This window comes from Magnolia sinica, chromosome 12, assembly GCF_029962835.1.
Source record: "Magnolia sinica isolate HGM2019 chromosome 12, MsV1, whole genome shotgun sequence".
NCBI classification, from domain to species: domain Eukaryota; kingdom Viridiplantae; phylum Streptophyta; class Magnoliopsida; order Magnoliales; family Magnoliaceae; genus Magnolia; species Magnolia sinica.
This window is the reverse complement of record NC_080584.1, coordinates 76,599,158-76,613,962: the sequence shown is the minus strand read 5'-3', so window position 1 is coordinate 76,613,962 and position 14,805 is coordinate 76,599,158. Positions and strand designations below refer to the sequence as shown.

The 14,805-nt window shown below is 43.6% G+C and overlaps 1 protein-coding gene across 1 annotated transcript; it reads left to right on the top strand.

The window, feature by feature from the left end:
* Window positions 1–945: 945 nt before the first annotated feature.
* LOC131220273 (G-type lectin S-receptor-like serine/threonine-protein kinase At1g11303) lies at window positions 946–2,301 on the top strand. Its single transcript, XM_058215224.1, has 2 exons — window positions 946–1,058; window positions 1,170–2,301. The coding sequence occupies exons 1-2, from the start codon at window positions 946–948 to the stop codon at window positions 2,299–2,301; spliced, it is 1,245 nt and encodes a 414-aa protein (XP_058071207.1).
* The last annotated feature ends 12,504 nt before the right edge of the window (window positions 2,302–14,805 follow it).

Sequence of the window (14,805 nt, the reverse complement as noted above, 5' to 3'; positions counted from 1 at the left end):
TGTGGATTGCGTGGTAGGGTGGAGAGATCAGAGAGAGGAAGAGAGAGACAGAGGGAGAGGAGGGAGAGGGTGCGAGAGAGAGAGAGAGAGAGAGAGAGAGAGAGAGAGAGAGAGAGGGTGCGAGGAGGCAAAGACAGAGGAGAGGGTGCACGCGAGAGAGACAGAAAGAGAGTTTTGGGTTTGGGTTTTGGGAAGATGGGTGCGCGTGGCCAAGAGACAGGGAGAGAGGGTGAGGGAGAGCGGGAGATCGAGAGAGGGCAAGGGAAAGAGAGAGACTAAGTGCGAGAGAGAGAGAGAGAGAGAGAGAGAGAGAGAGAGAGAGAGAGAGAGAGATGGAGAGCGTCTCTGCGCACGGGAGAAAATGGCAGACGGGGATGGGTTTTTTATTTTGGCGGGGGTTTGGATTATGGAGGGGTAGGTGACGGACGGCTCCTTGGGGACGTTGTGTTTTAGGACTGTGGGGCCCACTGTGATGTATTTCATATATCCACTCCGTCAATTAATTTTAAATTATTATTTTAAGTGCTTATACAAAAAATGAGTTAGATCGAATATTTAAGGAGACCACACAATATATTAATAATAGAAATTTAATTTTAATTATTTCTTATAGTGTGGTCCACTTAGACATTTAATCTAAATAATTTTTGGGCTCATGCACTAAAATTATATATCAGAATTGTTGGATGGCTTAGATCCAACACATATATTTCAATGGATCCCATGGATCCCCTTAAGCACCATCTATGTTTAATATGGTTTAGGTGAGGAGGTATGCTTTAGCTACAGATTACTTAGGTTTTAGCTACGGATTAAATCCGTAGCTATATTACTACGGATTTAATCCGTAGCTAAAAGCTGTCAATGTCCATAGCTTTTGTTTGATTTTTTGGTAGTGCTCGAACTATTCCGATCTGTTGACCAAGCCGAGTCGAGCTGGAGATGATGGCTTGGTCACCGAGGCGAGCCGAACATGAGCTGGGTATGCCTGCTGACCTAGCGAGTCAAGCTGCCTCAGCCCGACTCGGTGTACACCGACAGACAATATGGTTGGTGAGGTAATTTTAATTCAAAGAAAGGGGTACTTATTCCAACAGCGAAGACCGTCTCGAAATTCTTCCTACCATTTCATTCAAAAGGTGGAGAGGTTGGCAATGAATCTGTACCAGGCACAAGAAGCGCATCCATGGATTGGTATTCTCTCATTTTCATCTCTCATCTTACCATCTCTTCATTTCCACCGGGGAGGACAGGATAGCGGCAGGTCAATCCATTCGCACAAACCAGACGATAACATCTTCCAACGATAACTTCGCATTGGGCTTCTTCAGTCCCGGTAATTCCACCAAGCGCTATGTTGGGATTTGGTACAACAAGATTCCTGATCAGACGGTTATATGGGTAGCCAACAAAGAAAACCCACTTACCAATTCCACCGCTGGAGTTCTTACAATCACCCACGATGGAAATCTCGTCGTCTTGGAAGGAGATTGTAACATTCTCTGGTCATCCAATGTTTCCATCAGCGTTGGAAATAATACTATAGCAGTACTCACAGATACTGGAAATCTTGTTTTGAGACAAACTGATCAAACAATCATCTGGCAGAGCTTCGACAACCCATCCAGCTCGCTTCTCCCTGGCATGAGATTATCGTTGAATACACAAACTGGAAAAAACATACTTCTCACGTCGTGGAAAGATGTAAATGACCCAGCCACTGGCTCGTATGCTCTAGGTATCGATCCTCACACACCTCGGCAGCTAATCATATTCAGTAGAATGGGCGTGTACATGAGGGACGGGGTATGGCAAAAGGTAGCGATTGCTAGTCAGCCTGAGGTGAACCGCATCTATGTGGGTTATGTCAGCGTTGTGGAAACTGATGATGAAATTTCAATCTGGGTCACTCTCTCCGATAATTCTTTCATGGTAAGGTACCTTTTAACTCCAACGGGGCTGTTTCAGCTGCAGTCGTGGAAGGAGGATTCCAAAGCATGGGCTATTTTGCAATCTTCACCGACAAATGAATGCGATTTATATAGCCCATGTGGTCCATTTGCTAGCTGTGACAATAGTAGCTCACCGTTGATTTGTAAGTGTTTGAAAGGATTCGAGCCTAGAATACGGAATGACTGGGATTCAGGGAATTGGTCTGGAGGTTGTGTGAGGCAAAAGGCATTAGTATGTCAGAGTAATGATGGGTTTTTTAAGCTCGCCCGGATGAAATTGCCTGATTTTTCAATATCAGCGGGAAATGTTAGTGTAAGAGATTGTGAATTGGGATGCCTTAGAAATTGATCTTGTACTGCTTATGCTTATACTAATGTGAGCGGTTGGGGATCGTGGAAATGTCTGATTTGGGTGGGGGATTTGATTGATGTTGTGGAGAATACAGAAGGCGCTGTTGACCTCTACCGGCGCCTCGCTGGTTCTGAACTAGGTATGTTTGTTTCTCTATTTTTAATTTTCTTATTTGGGATAATAGGATATGATTTAGCTTAGCGGCATAAGCACTGGACAGTTGATTACATCTGGGTGCTGCTATTTTGGATGTGCCATGGTGTCAAAATCACGCCTCCATCCTGACCCCTGTTGTTTTACTGAACCATCTGTTTGAATACCAGCAGCGGATTTGTGACCGATGTTCAGGCCAGATTTGAGATATAGGCCTCTTACCCCATCTGGATGTTGGTCTGGGAAACCAATTTTTTATTAGAAAATAAGTAATTAAGTAAAAAAGCTTGACGGTCCAAATTCAAAGTGTGTATGGCTCACTGGATGATATATGCTATCTTGCATGCTGTCTGCTGGGAGTGGATTAGGTGCGTCCATTACCATGGTGCCTACTTTGATGTATGTATTGTATATACACACGTCAATCCATCCGATTTTCATATCATTCTAAGGCATGAACCCAAAAATAAAGAGGAACAATTCTCAGGTGGACCATACCATGGGAAAAAAATAGTGATTGAACAGCCTACCATTAAATAATTCAAATGTTTCTGTAATGTTTTATTCCATCCAACCCGCTGATAAGGACACCAGGATCTCTATGTTTTATACACACCATTCATATATTTTTCCCATATTATTATAGTTTGTAAGTCCAAAAATGAAGTAGATCCAAAGCTCAAGTAGACAGCGTGGAATAGGAAACTACCATGAAAACTTTTTTTTTTTTTTGGAGGCCATAGAAGTTTTGGATCAGGTTGATATTTGTGTTTTTCTTTCATCCATGATATTTGTGTTTTTCTTCCATCCATGTTTACGTCACCTTATGAACTGGTTAGATGGAAAATATACATCACGGTGGGCCCTAGGAAGGTTTTAAGTGTGGCCGTCATCATCAACGCTGCTTCCTGTGATGTGTTTTACTTGAACTTTTTTTTTTTCTTTGTTGATTGATTGAAGTTTGATTTCATATACGTAAAGAAGATCACTTTACAACTGGACATTTCGGGCAGGCCCAGAGACAAAATGGAATGGGCCCGCCTATCGTAAAAGCAGAAAAACAAATAAAAGGAGGAAGAATTTAGCCAATCAGAAGATTCCCAAGGCCTACTCTATCGGAACATGAGACCAATATGAGAGGGGAGCTCCACCGAGGAATGGAATCGCTTATACATTTGGCCTTTGCTACCCAAGCGAGCCAAAGCGTCTGCCACGGAGTTGGCCTCTCTAGGGGTGTCGGAGATACGGACATCAATACCATTCATGATATTTTGTATCCTCTTATTCCCGTACCAAATGGACCAAGAGAAAGAGTCAGGATCAACACTGCTTCCTGTGCTGTGTTTCACTTGAACCTTGGATCTACCTCACGTTTGGACTTCTATCTTAAAATGATATTGGAAAATAGATGAACGGTATCGATGAAACCAGTAGATCATGGTGGCCCAGATCTTTTACACGTTTTCCATGACATAGTGTGGGAGAACTAAGTGTCAATATGGAGCTCTCACATGGAGCCCCAATGCAAGGGGCAGTGCATTATTGAAGCAGGTAATTAAAGTCAACGATAGATATTATACCATACTTACCCACTGCAAACACGCTTTTTTAACTATGAATATTTGGGTCCGTTGTTCGTTCATCCAGGCCATTGGTCAGATCCATTCCCCTGTGGATCGAGTATGCTTTGACCGGACAATCCTAACCATTCTATTCATTGTGCAAGGGTCGACGGTTAAGAAGGTAAACAACAATCCGAATTCAAGTGAAAATTAGCATTTTCCATCTACAATGAAACTCAATGGATCAATGATCTTGATAACCTTATACTGTCGTATGATTGGTATCCTAATTGGGACATAGACTGCATGCATCGGGTAGGACTCGAGGCCCTGTTGTTCATCAAGTGGGCCTCATCCATCTATGCGTTGAGCCGTGGGTCTTCTAGGCATCGGCAGGTGGATGGTGGAGCCCAACCTTTGGTACGCATGAATCTTTAAAATAATACACACACACACACGGAAACACGGAAACGGTCACATGCGAACCAGTTCGTACGTACTAGGTATGAACTTTTTTGAGAACCCTTCCTATGTGATGTGGATCCAAAATCTGAACCGTTCTTGTGAAGCAGCACCTCGTAAAACCTCCTGAGGCCAAATTTTACTTTGATCTAAAACTTTGATGGCCCATGAAAAATGAAAACAGTTTCCTCCCTTGAATTACATTTCTCTTTGCTATGGCCCACCAGAATTTTATATCAGGTGAAAATTTGTCACATTTCATGGGATCCCGCATCGCATGGACCGTTCAGATTAGACACCCATGACACGTGTACAAAGGTGCGCACATGTGTAGGTGCGCAGGGGAGCATGACTCTCTCTCTCTCTATATATATATATATATATATAATTTTATTTTTTTTTATAGGAAATAGACATTTCGGGCTGTCACCAGAAAAGAAAACAGGAAATCTGGGGGCCGCCTATCATATCCATTTATTACAAAGGCACTCTAGGCAGGACAGCCTCCTTTCCCACCCTATATTCTCTAATGGAAACCAACCCCACCTTATCTGATAAAAAAAGAGGCCGGCCGTAAAGAGAGATCCAAGGCCTTCTGAATAAACGGTTCCCCTGATGCTCACTTCCCTCGCAAGTAGGGGAAGAGCGGGATTTGGGATGCCATTTTTAACATAAATGAAATTCACTCCACACATCAGGTAGATCATCCTTTGTTTCATCTTCTTCCCACAAATCAGGTTGATTAAACACTCAGTTGGGATTCATTTGTGTGTTATAGCCCATCCGATTTTATTTTTTTATAGAAAATGCTTTTCAAGATAATTCTTTCGTATTGTCGTGGAAGATCAGATGAATGGTTTGGATGGCATATAAACATCATGGTGGGCTCTACACAAAACTAATATTGAATATCCTATCATAACCTTTTCCCAGGGTATGTAGCCTACCTGAATTCCAAATGGTCACGATGTTCGGGTTCCAAAGGGGAACGTGAGGCTACATACCTTATGGAGGAGGTGGATTTCACGAAGGTTCTACCTAGGTATAACAAGATAGGCTGCTCATTTTTTTATTTATTATTATTATTTTTCAATCAAATTTTATTTTATGTTTTTCAGTGAAAAACGAGTATATTGATCTGGACAAAAAGTACATTCGGGTCTCCTGAGGAAAAAAGGACCAACAGAAGACCTATCGTAACAAACAAAAGTAGGGACACTACAATCCAGGAAAGGTTACTTGCTCCTAACAGCACTTAAGCCGACTTTGTCTAAGAAAAAAAGCCCTCTAACCTCTCTGGGAAAGGCATCTTTGCTTAAGTAGCAAAGGCGGGATTGGGACGAGCTCCCCAGCCGAGCAAGCACATCTGTCGGGGCATTACCTTCCCTAAAAATATGAGAAAACTCCACTTGCCCGAGACGGCGGAGCTTTTCCTTTCTAAGAAGCCAGCCTTTCCATTTCCAGCCTAAGCCTGCATTTCCTTTGAAAGCCCGAACCACTAAGTCTAAGTCTGATTCAATCACCACATTGAAGATACCTTTGCTAAAACAAAGAGGTAAACCATCGTGAGCCGCTCTCAATTCTGCTCCAATGTTAGACATCACCCTATAACCAAATGAGAAATCGAAGATGACTTCTCCCTTCTCATTTCTGCAAACGCCTCTGCCCCCCACCAACCCCGGATTACCTCGTGAGGACCCATCCACATTGACTTTAAACCAGCCCGTAGGAGGTTTCTGCCAAGCCACAACCGAGTGTTTTATTTCCCATCCACCAAAAGTCCTACCAAGCAAGGAACTAGGAGGAAGCCAAATCGATCGAGTCGTGGAGAGCCACCACGACACCTGGGCAATCACAACGGCAACTGAAGGAGCTTTCTCATCGAAGACAACTCCATTCCTGGCTTTCCACAATTCCCACCAGATGAATGCAGGTGCCAGGTGCTGGGAGCTCGACGATGAAATGCGGCCTGCATATGACCTTTTCCACTGAAACAATCTAGCAACCATCAAATGAGTCTGCAGGACCGAGATTCCAAAAGTCGATCCGAAGAAGCTCTAAACTGCCGAGGCTAATTGCCCATTAAGGAAGAGATGAGAGAGGGATTCTACTGAAGGGTTACTAACTGAGCCACTATTGCAACAAATACATCTAGACGCGAGCGAAACTCCTCTAGATTACACTGTTGTCTCCACAGGAACAGCTTTGTGGATTAGCTTCCAAAGGAACAAAGAAATTTTTGGTGGCAAATATTCGTTCCAAACCCACTTTGCCCAGACGTTCCTAGGAGCCCTTGGTCTACTTGCCGCCCAGGCTGATTTTACAGTGAAAATCCCAGAAGTGGAGAGCGGCCAGAAGGGAGAGTCAGGACCTTCAGATAGGCAGAAACCGCCTTGAAAAATATGATCAATAGCTTGTTAGGGGAGTAGGGAGAGAGCTCGAGAGGGAGGGAGGGGGCCGTTAGGACCCAAGAACTGGTTGACTGTCAGAGGCAGAGAGTCAAGAGGGATGTCTTATAGACCCGTCCAGTTCGGCGTCCACAAATTACTGTTCCCTGCACCAACCTCCCACTACACCTTAGCTTCAATAAATGGCAGTAACCTGGAAATCCTCCTCCAAAGCGGTGAGCCAAGGCAAACGTAGCCTCTAGGAATATCAGAGAGCTGCTGACAGGCATATTTTGATGCCATGTAGGAAGCCCAAAGGCTGGAATCTACGTGGAATTTGAAGGTCCAAGCCAACTTTAAATGTAACGCAGTCATAGTTTTAGATAGTTTACAGATGCTAAACCCTCCTTCATCTAACGGCTGAGCAATGGTCTTCCAATTTCGCTAATGAAACTTTCTCTTCCCATCTGCCCATCCTCAAAAAAATGCTGCAAACCTTCTCTCCAACTCAGCCAGGACCACTTTTAGGAGGGTGGTGGATGCCATAGAAAGAATGGGAATACCCCCCAAAACATGTTTAATGAGGACCGCTCTCCCAGCTTGTGACAGAAATCTAGTTTTCCAACCGCTTATCCGACCCTCCACTTTATCCACCAAGGATTTAAAAGAACTTTCCTTCAGTCTAGTTATAGCCAGGGGAACCCCTAAGTAGATAAAAGGTCCGTTTGATCTGGCAATACCGAGGAGGTTTGAAATGGCTCTAATTCTGGACGCCGGGATCTTATCCGAGCAAAGGAAGGAGCTTCTACCACGGTTGATGCATTGGCCAGATGCTTTCTGATATTCATCCAACAGAGCTTTAATCTTACGAAGGGAGGCTAAACCACCGTTTAGGAAAAGCAGGGTGTCATCCGCAGATAGGAGGTGGGAAATTAGCGGGCTGCCCCTCCGTTGAGTGAAAGGAGAACATTGCCTAGAAGACATGAGATGATTAAGGCTACGGCTAAGCACATCAACTCAGAGAATGAAGAGGCTAGGAGAGAGCGGGTCCCCCTGCCGCAACCCTCGCGAGGACTTGAAAAAACCCACAGCCTCACCGTTAATTAATACCGAGAACCAACAGCTAGCTCAACAGTTTTCTACTAAGCTCATCCATTTTTGGCAGAAACCAAAGCGCCCAAGAACCTGTTTAAGGAAAAACCAATCCACCCTGTCGTACGCCTTTTCCATATCTAATTTTAAAACAATGTTACCTCCTCTATTCTTTCTACTTAAATCTCTATACAGCTCCTGAGAGAGTGCAATGTTTTCGAAGATCAAACGACTCTTGATGAATGCACCTTGCTCAACTGAAATCAAGGAAGGCAGCAAACGGTTTAACCTGAGCACTATTATCTTGGAAATAATTTTGTATAGGCAGTTACATAAACTGATTGGCCTATAGTCGGACCACCTTCTTGGGGCAGGCCCCTTGGGGATGAGGCAAATGAGGGTAGAGTTGACTGCTCGAGGTACCTTTCCCCCCGGAAGAAATACAGCATCGCCTTATGAATATCCTGGCTGATAATGTCCCGGCAGGATAAGAAAAAAGCGCCTAAGAAACTGTTAGGGCCCGGGGCTCCCTCTCTCGGGATGGATAGAGCTGCTTGCTTAACCTTTAATAAGAATGGGGGCATAGTCAGCTGGTCATTCATCTCCTACGTTAGCATATGAGGGACTGAATCTAGCAGCGTAGATTCCTCGCTGATGGGGTACCCAGAAAATCTAACTGGAAAATGGCGCACTGCCTCCCGCTTGATCTCTTCCCAGTTCGTTAATTCTTCGCCTGTATCTAGCACAATTTTGTTAATTGTAGCTCTGCGATGTTACTCTGTTGTGGATGCATGGAAGAACATAGAGTTCCGGTCACCCTCCTTGAGCCAGCTATTTCTCGCTTTTTGTTTCCAAAACAACTCTTGCTTGATCTCCAATTGAGCTAGGTGATTTGAGGCTGCTTGGAATCTGGTCTGAATGTCGCTACTTAAGCTCTAATTGGACGAGTGTTGTTGCAACAGAAGGTCGGTCGTTTCAAGTTCTATTTCTGCTGCTTTCATCTAATCAAAAATATTTCCAAATTGTTCCTTGTTCCAGATTTTTAGCTCAGCCTTGACGCTCTTAAGTTTAGCTAGCACATTGAAGACCGGGTGATAAGATTTAGCTTTATCCCAAGTTGATTTAACTACCTGAAGGAAAGCATCATCCCTTGTCCACATCATCTAAAAGCTGAACGGCCTTGGGCTGACAGTGGGTTGGGGAGGGAAATCCAGGAGAAGTGGATTGTAGTTAGAGTTAACCCGAGGAAGGTGCTCGATCCAGAAACAAGGAAAAGAGGACGTCCAGGGAGCATTGGTGAGCATTCTATCTAGCCTCGCCCAGATTCTAGACGCCCCGCTTGGTTGTTGCACCATGTGAAGCATTGTCTTATGAATCCCGCGTTAACCAGCCTAGCATTCTCAATCACCTCAGAGAATTCCCTGGCGCTTTGCCTGTCAAACTCACCTCGGCTACGTCTTTCCGAAGCATTAATGATCGCATTGAAATCACCACCCACTCCCCATGGGCTATGGATAGATGATGACAGATCCGCTAACTCGTCCAAAAGAGCTCTCCTGAGAATTCTAGAACAGCTGGCGTAAACAGACGTGAGAAAAACAGACAGCTGAATATGTTGTACCTGAATCTGAACAGTTAATGATTGGTTAGAAGCTTTAAAATTTGAGCAGGATAACAAATCTTTATAGAAAAACCATATTTTTCCACCCTCATTATCATTAGAGAAGGAGAGGTGGAAACCAATACTTAAGCCAATTCTGATTCTGTGAGCATCCCTGATCATCGGTTCAAGAATCACCACAATGCAGGGGTTATGGCGTCTAATCATCCTCTTTAAGGTTCTGATTGTTCTCTTGTTGCTAATACCACGGGCATTCCAAATTAAGATCTTATCCATCCGTTACACAGCCTGTATTCGCAGCCCTGCGCCTTAGTCTTCTAAGTCTAGATTCCCATTTTAACCTGCTGCAGAGAATACGCCCTCTTCTCTTGTACACTTTGACAACTTTGATTCTAGGTTGCTCGTGTGGATCCAGAGGAGGATACTGATTCGGTCTGTCAGAGATGGAGGTATCCTTCTCTTGTATCTTGTCAGGTGGGACAGCTCGGGCAACATCATAGACTTCCCTCCTATTTGAATCCTCTTCAATGATCTCTGGTCCATAGAGGTGAAACCTTTCTGCATTCATATTTCGGGGTGATCTGAAATAAGGGGACAAATCGATAACCAGCCTGTGCTCATCTTGTAGGGCGAGCGGTTCCTTAGCAAAGGAAGAAAGAAGATCAGCCTCCTCTAAACAATTCAACTTGTGATGATCTGTGAACACTCTGTCTGAGGTAATCGAATTGAAATCATCATCAGGTTCCTCATCATTATCTGCACCTTTCAACTGGGAGCCGAGGTTGAGAGGCGAGTCCCCTTGAGATCTGGATCGGCGAAGAAAACTTTGCTGTAGCTCCTTATTGAAAGTGTTTGTGGCTGCAGAAATATCTGCCTGTCTATCCTCTTGGGTGTTCTGATCATTTTCTATTTCGTTTGGGAACAGAGTTGCAGTAATCTCGGCCAAGCCAATTCAGTTTGTTAGAGGATCGTGCTGTGGAGTTGGAAGTCTATCGTGCATCTGCAGCATTGATGGGCTGGGACAATTGGCAGATACTTTTCCAGTAATAAGATCCATAGCAGGACTAGAGTGGTCAGCAAGGTCAATGTCTTGATTGCAAGCACTACCCGAAGCCGCACCCCTAAGAGCGGTTGGAGATCGGTCTCCAAGGGGAACTGAAGTAGGTCCCATATTAGAAGCTCTCACATCAGCTTGTCCCATATGAGCAGGTCCCATATCTGCAGGTCCCATATCAGCTTGTCCCATCTCAACAAGACCCATATCAGCAAATCCCCTATTAGTGGGTCCTATGTCAACATGTTCCATATCAGCGGGTCCCCTATCAGGAGGTCCCAAGAGGATTTCAGTAGGTCCTATTTCAGCGAGTCCCCTATCAGCAGGTCCCGTAGCAGTTTCATGAATCTGACCATCCCTGTTGCTTATCACAAAGATGCTTGCTTGCATAGGCAATTCGTTACCTTCCTTAGACAATTCGTTACCATCCTTAGGGGAGGAAGCATAAGTCCTGTTTGTAGTGTGGGTGTCATTTGCTTGGGTTGTTTCAGCAACATTTTCACAAACACTTATCAGGCGTTTCGGAGGGGCCGGCAGAGGGGAGCTGAAGTTTCTCTAGACCCAATCTTTTGTACTCTCTTTTACAGTCTGGACTTCAATTAGGATGCGGGAGTTGTGGTGGATGGTATTGGCAGTATAGAGTGATTCCACCTCCGCTAAAATTGGAAAACATTGTCCAAGAACTTGGAGCTTGAGAGCTCTCCGCATATTCGTACCAGAGGCAATAACAACTCTGATACAAGCAAACGTTTGGAAAATGTCGTATGTGCTGATGGGATCAATCTGTGTTACCTTGCCTAGCTGATTACCTAGGTCCAACAAAATTGACTCCATCTAGGCATGAGCGGGTATTCCGAATAGTCGCAACCAAATACCGTCTCCTCCAAAAACCTCCCCTGGGGACCATTTAATTGCTGATATTATATTGGAGGATTTATGGAATTCGAAATCTAGAAGGAATCCGTCAAAAGCTTGCTTAGATCTCCACCTGAGAAGAAATTTGATAGGGGATATTCACGTGATTTCAGCAAGAGATGGGCCAAAACATGATGTGTTGAACGCACTACAGATTCTCAGGATTGAAATGTTGGGGCTGGAGACGGTGATGACCACGCCTAAAGACAAAGCTTAGAGTCTGGTTTCTATGCTCTTCTATCTGCCACTGTAGCAATGTCTTCCTTCGAGTGTGATTTCCTCGAATGGTTATCTGTCACCCTGTTCAGAGTACCCAAGTAAGAGGTGGTTGAGTCCTGATGGTGTTTTTGTTTTACCTGAACAGTGCTGCAATGGCTGAGGCTGGCTCTGTCAAGAGGAGCCCTGTTTCTGGCCCATCGCACATCTACTATTTGGCGGTCGATCCTTTTGCCATTGAGCACATCCATGGCATTTTTAGCCTCTTGCTCGTATTTAAAGCAGAAAAAATCATATTCCCTTGGTTTTGACGATTCCGGGAAGGATGGGATGTACACATCAGTTACTTTCCCGTATTTGGAGAAGATACGGAATAATTCCTCCCTCGAAGTGTCGAAAGTAATATTCCGAATGAAGAGGTTGAAGAGTGTGGATTTGGGCGAGTTTTCCATTCGAGGTTATTTCCCCAAGTACCAACTTGTATGTTTCAATCAATTCCTCAAGATAGGCTGCTCATTTACAAAGGAGATAGATTTATTTGTACTCATTTATACGCAAGTGTAGGTGGCCAGGGAATCGGCTCATCTAACAAGAGGAGATGTTTGCTTGCAATTCTATTATCATCAGCTGCTGGAGGGATGGTTCTTTCTGGCACTTGTGGATATTTCTTGTGGCGTAGACTCAATAAACATGGTAATTTTTGCATGCCTTTCTATCTCTTTCTATTGTTAAAATCATTATATTCATGTTGGAAGTTAGGGTGTAATTCTAACTTTGGCTGCCATTCTCACACAACCCCACTTTATTTGGTAGAGAACTAGCAATGAGAGCACAAAAATCCCACAACTACAATGTAATGTAATAGCTTATTACATAGGTTGATTACTATCATTCTCAAATCATAGTTAAAAAACCTGAAAACTTGACTGGTTGTCTAATTAGGTTGGCTTAACTTGAAGGTTGTCTAATGCATTCCTGCTTCGTGTGATCGGATTCATTTTTCATAGTGAGGGCCTTTTCTATTGTGCCAGATTTCACTATACTTATTTTGTTGTTTGGCTGTTTTCTTACTAGATCCTTTATTTGTTGTGTCGAGCTGATGCAGGGAAGTATGTGAGGTCGAGCACCGTCTTGCTTAAAGGGATAGCTGTTTCGAATCCACAGAACTTCTCTGAACTACTCGCAGAGAAATCTTGAATGCATGAGGAAAAGAAAATAGAAATAATTCTAAAATATTTGAAATAATTTTATCGATAATTATCTAATATATATGTGTCCCTGTTACACCATTAATATAGAAAAAAAAAAGGCCGTTTGGTAATTACCAAAAATAGCAAAATCCTAACAATAATAAAAATCCTAATTCTACTAAAACTCTTCTAAAGCCTAATTTCTAAAAAAAAAAATTCCAAATAAACTTTTGCTAGAAGAATTGTAGCATAATTACAAGTTATTTCTAAAAATGAGGAAAATCTAAAACTCTAAAAATAGAAAAATATAAAAAATTTCAGAATTGCTAAAAATAGTATATTTTTCCTAAAAATTCATTTTTAAGTTGAAATCGCGTGTTTTGTAATGAAATGGATAGATGTGTGGGTCAGTTCACCTCGGATGGCCCGTTTCAATAAAAATTGATAGGTTGTGCACCCCGTAATGATACCCGGATCAAAAGTTATAGTCAATTTACGGTCCACCTTCTTTTGGCCCAACCATGCTAGGAACTAATATGTGACATGTTCAACATCACGATCCTTTTCTTTCAAGCCTCTTTCAATAGACCTATTTTCTATCTGCACATGACTTTTATTGTAATCGGAATTATCTACCTACACACGTTGCTGCGCTGAGGCTTTCCAACCAGGCCTGTTCCTTCTTTGTCAACTAATTCTAATTGAATCTGATATCCAGTTGTCATTGGAGCAACAAATCTTAGACGTGCTGGAGCTAGATCAATTGTCAACGCAGGGTAAGAAGGATGGTACGCCAGATCCCGAATCTCTCCTAGGCAGGATTTCAATCACAGTAAACTGCTAAACCTCATTGTGGAAGGCAGGCTCTTCCAGATTGTGGTGCGAATTGAGGCTACTGCTCCGGCAAACAGCGCAAACGAGAATGGCAACCTTCCCAGACAAGATGGGACAAAGCAGTGGGTTATTAGATCGTTTGGAAATTAGTTAGTGATGGAAATGGCGGAAGGAGACAGGGTCCAACGCAACACTCAAAGCCAGGTAGATCAGAGGGAAGAAAGGCCGGCGAGTGTTTGACCTATTGCCTCACAGACAACTCAACCGAATCAGCAAAATATGAACGGGCTGTTACAGGTGGCAACACATATGGAGAACGAATGAGCAGCTACTTGTGATAATGAACATGGAAATGTGTTGCTACTTGGGGAAATCAACATGGACACGGAACAACAACCGAATGCCCTCACCCGGCCATACCTAAATCATATGTCCGAGCTACAATAAGAGGTCCCCACTACGTCCCAACACCCTCAGGCTGTTCATACCGACCTGATTAACCCCAACCCCAACCCATTCCACTACTCATCCACTCAGAAGACTGAAACCCTACCCGATCCTTATCTAGTCCTCTGCTTATCCACTTAGATGACAGAACCCCTACCCGCACCTCCTCAACACTCAACAAATCCTTTCCTTTCATCCCCTTAGCCTACCACCCCTCCATGCTCGCCCCTCTCCTTCCACACCATTCCTAGAATCCCCATTGGCAGTAATGTGCCAGAGGATTGGGAAGGATGGCTTTCTGGGGTTCCTCTTTTGTTCATAGAAGGTCTGGTGATACAGAGACAATAACCCTCCCTTAGAGAAGCCCCAAGTATTTTAGAGCCTAACTATGATAAGGCGCGGATTATTAGAACCAGGGATAATCGCATAAAGGAGATGCTAGAAAGAGCTAAATCAAGAATATCTGACTTCCCTTCTCTGGAAGACAGGACAAATCAATTAGCTAGAGCTGAAACCAGAGCAACTGAAGAGGAAAATTCAGCTAGGTGCTCAGAAGACAACAGGGCCA

Excerpts from the sequence above, each read along its gene's own strand:
- LOC131220273 (XM_058215224.1), top strand. The coding sequence starts at position 946 with ATGGCTTGGTCACCGAGGCGAGCCGAACATGAGCTGGGTATGCCTGCT. Across the intron at positions 1,059-1,169 it reads CAGACAATATGGTTGGTGAG|GCACAAGAAGCGCATCCATG; the intron begins GTAATTTTAATT and ends AATCTGTACCAG.